Source organism: Montipora capricornis, chromosome 4, assembly GCF_036669925.1.
Source record: "Montipora capricornis isolate CH-2021 chromosome 4, ASM3666992v2, whole genome shotgun sequence".
Classification (NCBI taxonomy): Eukaryota; Metazoa; Cnidaria; class Anthozoa; order Scleractinia; family Acroporidae; genus Montipora; species Montipora capricornis.
The window spans coordinates 12,030,044-12,037,543 of record NC_090886.1 but is presented as its reverse complement, the minus strand read 5'-3'; the positions used below and the strand labels follow the sequence as shown (position 1 = coordinate 12,037,543).

The following is a 7,500-nucleotide window of genomic DNA, read 5'->3' as shown; positions in this document are numbered from 1 at the left end:
GTATTTTGTGTTCATTGAAGGTATTTTTTCTACCATTTTCGTTTTCGTCGACGCTGTGGGTGTTTCAGCTCTTTGTTGTCTAATCACTCTGCAGTGAAATGACAACAAAATAATTTATAACTAAGTAACAGTGATAAATCACTGATTACAAGTATACAAAAGGGGAATCTAGTTTATTGATCAGATAACACAAAACTCTTTCCGCTCTTCAAATAACTAATCTTGCCTTATTGTGTCTTTCACATAGTTCGCAATGATTGATGCACTGTAGTTTGCAGAGAATGGGCATGTGCAGCTCTCTAAAACAAAAAAAAGAAAGGAGAATCCGCTTCCCTTCAACTTTACCACCCCTTCCCCCGCCCACCTTTCTCCTACACTTCCGACCCCTCTCTCATGCAATCCAGTCCCTCTTCAAAGAATTAAGCTTGTCTCATACTTAAACTTTCAGGTTACAAAATGGCGCCAGCTGATCTTAACGGCGTAAATGCTTCAGTTCTTACATATCATCGAATCATTGAAGCTTTCAAGTTCGGTTATGCATGGCGAGGTCTGCTTGGGGATCCAGCATTCAACGCGAACATCAACAAGGTGCCTGAAATATATTTCCTCTTCTAAAGGACGCCTTTGCTGCCGCCTTACACTTTGCCTTATTAACAATCGAAATTGCTTGTAAAAGGCATCGTGTAACAAACAAACTGGCTAATATAATCTATATTCTGCGAAATGTTAGCCATCAGAAAGAGTCTAATATTTGGTAGCAAAAGCGCCAATTAATTATAAAGCCTTAAGCCATACAGTCATTCTATGTAAATTTTGATTTTTAAAGCGACAGTGCTCGAAGATTATCGGGTACATCGGGATCAATTCTTTTTAGAGATAGCTTGTTATGCAATTCAGTGAGGCAAAAACTGTAAACAAGAATTCCCTTATTGGGGATGGGGAACTTTCTGCGAAGCTCGAGCAATCTCCACGCAAATCTAAACACACCCTCACTGAAATGAGACTAAGCATTGCTTCTTTACAGAAAATGCCGTTCTGTTAGCTGACAACACTACTTAGCTACAGTTTTTCTGGTAATGATCCCACCAGTACCATGAGCCCACAACTAGGAATGTACAACTTCATTGTATTTGTGGAACGGCGTTTTTACAAATGGAGTTATTTTTAGATTAATTTTCCTGCGAAACCAGACATTTCCAGCTAATTACGAGTCTTGATGAGAAATTATTACCCATGGGATTGAGAATTGCCACTCGTGCAAGCCAAATCTTCTTTAAGAACTCGTCTAAAAATGGGTTGCAACTTCTAATTTCATTGGATCCCGTTAGGACGCAGCTTTATTGTTTTTATTGTTAGGGTCAATTGTTTGTTTTGCATCGTTCTTTGTGTCCATTGTTTTCTGGACCAATCCCGAGAGTCGTTCCGAGGGCTGCGTTGCGGATCTGTGAAAATGCCGTTATATCAAGAGTGAGCTAGATAAGAGTGTTGATCTATCACTTTGCGGTCTTGCCCCAGCGCAGTTACAAATGGATTTATTTTTAAATACACTGTACTCGCGAAACAAACAAAGGGACGCCAATTTTAACCAATCAGAAGAATCTATGTCACGCGTAGCTGCTTCTGCCGTGTTCTTTTGAGGAACATGGCAACTGATTTTCGCGGGAACGGGTATTCTAAAAGTAGACTTATTTGTGACTATGCTGGGGAGCCCACCCATGCAATAACAACACTCCTATCTAAAAAAAACATAAAAAGCAAAAGTGACACGCTAACACCAACCCGGTGTGGTTGCTAATTGACCGAGTGAAGTGGTTGTGCGCATGCGTCATGTGTTGGCCACACCGGGTTGGTGTTAGCGTGTGTCACCTTGCTTTTTATGATTTTTTACTTATAAATTTACGTGACACACCGATCTCTTAATGTGATCCACCTTCCCACACGCTTGCCGTGGGAGAGCAGTTTTGCTGTTCCCAACCCAGCTTACCAGAGGTGTTGCATGTGTAGCTGCCACTTAAAGGGGTGCCAGACACACCCGTTTGGTTTGTTAGCTATGCCATGCTGATGAGGTCCTGCAAGGTCGAAGCAGCTGTCCATGGCTGCTAACTGACCGGGTTAAATGGTTGTGCACATGCGTGACGTATTAGCTACACTGGGTTGGTGTTAGGGTGTGTCACCTTGCTTTTTATGTTTGTTTTACTCTTATCTAGATCACTCTTGATTATATAGACCAAGTATTAAAGTGAGTAGTGGGCTCCCGCGCATACTTTATATTTGTTTCTAAGGTAGCCATGGAGATGATTAAACAGAAATTGGGCGACTCATTGCGCCAGAGAATACAAGATAACTCAACACACCACAATGTGTCGTACTACGCTCAGTTTTACTCACATGCGGATTATGGCACAACGCATGTATCCGTTCTGGCGGAAAACGGGGACGCAGTTGCCGTGACGACCTCGATAAATTTCAGGTTAGCGTCAAAGTTAACTTCAATAGCTTGAGACTGCTTCTTTGTCACCAACCAGGTTTCAGTTTTTTTTTTGTTCTTTTTGTTGAAATCACACCACCCATGCAGTAAGAGTTGGTCACGAGGGTACGTTTTTGTTTTTAATGAGTGGCGGCGGAGACCGCTGATGGACTCTCAAAGGAGATCATCAAGGGGAGCCTTTACCTCTACTAATTCCTTGAGTCAACCCTTTCCCGAGTAAATTTATTTTTAGGAACAGATTTTTTTGCGCAAAAAGTATAATGTTACACTCGACGATGAGATCGCTTTGTTATGATTGGCTTTTACAGCAGTGGGCGTGCTGAATCTCCCAAGGGTGTCCTTCTATAAAAGAATCTACTCGGGAAAGGGTTGACTCATAGGTCAACTATGCGACGTTGGCAGCACATTTCGTTGACTTTTGTCCTTTCTGGAATAGCATTTGCGACCAGCTTACTTAGAACGCCGCTGGATAATGACATCTGACTTTTAAATATTGAAACCTCAAAACTCAATCTCAAAACTGTTTCGTGGTAGGTTTGGGTGTAGATATCGCTCCACCGACACCGGAATCATCTACAACAACGATATGGCAGATTTCGACATTCCTGGTTATGACGTAGTGGAACCCATTTCCCCATCGCCTTTCAATTTTCCTGACCCGGGAAAGCGTCCGTTTTCGTCCATGTCTCCCACCATTTTGACGGATAACAAGGGTGATGTTCAATTTGTGATCGGTGCTTCTGGCGGGAAAAGGATTACCACCGCTGTTTCATTGGTAAGTCGGACATACTGAGTTCACGATTGGTTTGGCTTTGCTTGGGCCTGTTTTCACTAGCGAATACACCTTATTCCAAAATGGCCGCTGATTTATGCGCATACAAATTAGCCTTTGTTGCCTCGTTCGAGATAAAATATTCTTTTGAATTTTAAGCTTAAGAAGGAGGCATCAAGGGCTAATTTGAATGAAAACAAAAGAATATTTAAATGACGGCGATTTTGGAATAAGGTGTATGCGACAAGCAAAATTAACCATTAGCAATATAGGGGATTTTTGTTTACTTATAAGCCTATCGTTTTCTAATCTATCACACAAAACATCAGTATTGAATATTGAAAGTGCATTGCATAATGAGCTATCTCTGAAACCTTGAGCGCAATTTACTGGATAAACTCTGAGTAATGGCGCTTTGAAACTCCGAGATTTTTACAGAATGTATGGGCTCATTAGCGTTTTTGCCACTCAAGATTTTATTAGTTTTTAATGGCTGATAACAGGCTCCTTATCAAAGCCAAAAAGCTTAAAATTGGAAATTTAACCAAGTTTAACACGTACTTTTACCTTTTAAAGTCAATTTGTAAATAGCATGATGCCTTCTATCAACAAAAGCGTATGTAAATGAGACAAAATGTTAATAATGACGTCAGCAAGGATTCGGCCATAAGCACAACCATATAAGGGGCTATGTCAAGCAATTTAGCCAACTGGCTACCAAATTAAGCAAAACGTGAAAAAAACTACTTAAAACATTGAAGTAAAGTTTGAATAAATCTGCAAATACAAAAGGATGCAGCGATCGATGGACAAACTTGAAGAAGATTAAAATGGATTGCAATTGTGATTTCTAAAAACTGTTCAGCCTAACAGTTTTCAAAGTTTATCTCTTTTGCTTGCATCTCAAAATTTTGTATGCTTAAAAAGACATTTTTTTTGTCACGAACTTTCCATTTGACTTGTTAAAAGTAATGTCTGTGTTAACGTTAACAAGGATGTAACTAAGCGCCGGCTGCCGGTGAAAATCGCCGCTTGAGAAAGGGGTGATCACCGCCTGAATTTTGGGCGTCGATCGAAGCGACTGAGAAGAAATTAGTCGCTACAAAGTTTAAAAGTCATTCGATGTGTTAACAAAAAAAATTGAATATCTGTTAGTACACGGAACTATCACTAGTCTAAGAATTTGTCGATACTGGAAATGAAATAAAAGCGTTGTTTTAAGTACCGTTGTGCGTGTCTTCTCTTTCCCCGTATTCGCCATCTTAAGGAATGCTGGATATTGCGAGACACTGGGAACAATCTTTGTTTCCAGGTCCCTTTGATGCTCAGAGCATGAACTTACCGCCTCAATAGAACCTTCAACCGGATGAATGATCCATAAAGAACGGCGAAGACTATGCAAAGACAATGACGTGGATGAGAGGAAAAGTTTCTTTCTCTATTTTAAGATCAGCCCTACTCTGCCTCAGAGGCTCCAGATCAAATAGTAGGAGAACCAACAATGTTAAAGACATTGATGTGGACGTTGAACTTGCTAGATCTAATGTTAAATGACTTTTCCATTTTTTTATTTTATTATTATTATTATTTTTTTTTTATTACTATAATTTTTTTTGAAGTTTTAAAGCAGTTTTAAATCCTTTATTTGGGATATCGTTATTGACAAAGTGATTGTTTTTTTATGATTTATAATAATTTTTAATGTCGTATACTGCTTCCAATTCTTACTTTTTAATATTGGTGTAAATTATGTACATATTTTTCTGTTTTTGAATAAAGTTGTTATTATTATTATTATTATTATTATTATTATTATTATTATTATTATTATTATTATTATAAAAGAACTAATAAAATTTAACTTGCAATAGTCTTCGAAACGCTTGGTTAGAGGCACTTGCACCTTTCCCTTAGACGAGTCCCTCATTTAATGCTGAACCGGCACCAGTCTGGATTTAGAGGAACCGGAAATCGAATGAGAATGGTTGAACTATATTTCACAGGTATTGATGAACAAGCTCTGGTTTGGCGAGACCCTGTCTAAAGCTGTCGATCAACCACGACTTCACAACCATCTGGTACCAGATCAGAATGTCACCATAGAAAAGAAAAAGGAGTATCAACTCGATGATGAGATAGTCAAACGCCTAGAAGCTCTTGGCCACAATGTGCAAGTTGGAAAGGTCACTGAATTCGCGGTGGTTCAAGCGGTTTACAGGAAAGGTAAAGGTGGCATATACGCCAAGTCGGACCCGAGAAAATTTGGCGTACCCGCGGGACAATAGATGAAAGTTGACGAGAAAACCAAGGGTTAGTTTTCACAAGCGACGCAAGCTTAAGCGATGCACTTTACGCACACGCACTAACTTGCGAACACTTTGACTCCCAAGAGTGACTGCTATAAATTTTTTCCCCACAAGACCAATACCTTGTCAAGCAGACTGGTAGCAGGTTTTTCAGTTGTCTGGGTGCATCATCAAATTCCCATAACTGGCATAAAAGGTATTATAAATCAACACATTGATACACTGCCTAAATGTGGTCGTAAAGCTCTCGATAGATGTAGGTCTACATGACGTCTATTCGGCGATGGATGTAGATTTCGCAAGAGAATGTGAAAATGACGGACCGGCACCGCTTCACAAATGTTACAAGTTCGGAATCTTTCATTTGTTATCAAAGTGTTGAATTATACAACAGTTATAGCGCTCAAGCTTGCGTGATATCGCCTAATTTTAGCGAAGGCCTCCTCGGCTAAGTATTAGGTGATATCACGCTCGCTTTCGCGCTATAATTGTTAAATGTTTGGCAGTCAGTAAGGAGAATTAACATTCAGAACTTGGGAATAAAAGGGTTAATAAGTGTCTTTTGTCCTGACAAAGTGTACTAATTATCAAGACACCACTGAGCTTGCGCAGTATGTTGCCGCTTGTGTTTTACGCATGCGTCGAATGTTCACTTCAGTGTGTCTTTTAGCAACTGCTCGAGGCCTGCAGTTAAGATCGTCACTCCGTGAAGTTTTGTCATGTACGTTAAAGAATTGTTTCATTCCCTTTCTCAGTTTTTTCATTTCCCTTACATTTCGCGCAGCCTTCGTACAGAGGTCTGCAAGAGGAGAATGAAGATGTCTTCTTGAAGGCTTTTTTAACACCGTTATACATTTTATAGAATTTGACATTTTATATGCATGAATTGACTTATTTTTACAAAGATAAAAATAACTGCAATACGTTCAACGTTACTTTTCTTGATAAGAATTTTGCAACATACTTAAGAAGAAATTTATGTCTTCTAGAATCCTAGTTAGTTATTCAAGAACTTTTCGTACAATTTTGCGACAAAAATAGTGTTCCAGGAAAACTCGATATTTATCCCCACCACCCCATTCAATGTCGAATATGCCAATGTTCCTGTTGTTAACTGCTATGTGCTTATTAGGGTTCAACATTGACTGGGGTGGGAGCGGGAGTTCTGGGGAAAGGATGCAGAATGAAATCAGTTGTTGAAGACAGCCGGACAATTCTCGATGCAATATCTATATGATTGTAGATGCACAAAACAGTAAGGGTAGATTTTCGACGAATGTTTCACCGTACCATAGCTCCTCTGTTACGTGGTTTCTTAACAGTGTTGCAATATTTGAGACTATGTAGAAAGTGTCGCCGGTATGAGAGAAAAATTCTATCTAGTTCTCCTATTGGCCATTAAAGCGCATGTTTTATCGTTTAGCCAATAGAATTTAGAATTCGTGTTTCCTTAGCTCATTGATTGCACTTTTCAATTAATAACTCTATGCTTTTCACTATTTGACGAATTTAGAATTCGATAATCTGTAGATACCGTAAGGGCAGGAGATTTGAATCGGAGTCGTACGCGAGCGATGGTCATTGGCATACGGATTAAGGCCCATCCAAAACGTAAATGTTTCACAGTGAAAAATGCTTAAACATGTTTTACAGTAAAACATGTTGATGTTTTACAGAGTGGCCAAACGGCATAAAACATCCAAAAACATGTTTTATGAAATCCAAAAAAGCAAAGAATTGCGGTCTTCTTCGTTCACCATCTTGAAAGAAATGAGCAGTCACGTGACGCGACACCGTATCCATAGATACAACAAACTAATAGGCTTAGTACGCATGCGCGCGTGAAACATGTTTTGAGTATCTGTCCAAACGTGCAAAACATCGGTCAGCAAACGCGAGAACAAAAGAAATGTTTTGCGATGTTTTAACAAATG

At 39.4% G+C, this 7,500-nt stretch overlaps 1 protein-coding gene and 1 long non-coding RNA gene across 2 annotated transcripts in view; both read left to right on the top strand.

Moving 5' to 3' along the window:
* The window catches only part of LOC138045539 (uncharacterized), a 90,129-nt gene that overhangs the window by 35,735 nt on the left and 46,894 nt on the right, over window positions 1–7,500 (top strand). The gene's annotated exons all lie outside the window — the stretch shown is intronic.
* The window catches only part of LOC138045538 (glutathione hydrolase 1 proenzyme-like), a 32,414-nt gene that overhangs the window by 23,920 nt on the left and 994 nt on the right, over window positions 1–7,500 (top strand). Inside the window, exons 5-8 of the mRNA XM_068892078.1 lie at window positions 449–588; window positions 2,283–2,470; window positions 3,023–3,263; window positions 5,264–7,500. The exon at window positions 5,264–7,500 is cut by the window's right edge and continues 994 nt beyond it. Coding sequence (XP_068748179.1) covers window positions 449–588; window positions 2,283–2,470; window positions 3,023–3,263; window positions 5,264–5,545 — 851 coding nt within the window. The 3' untranslated portion in view covers window positions 5,546–7,500. The remainder of the gene's footprint in view (window positions 1–448; window positions 589–2,282; window positions 2,471–3,022; window positions 3,264–5,263) is intronic.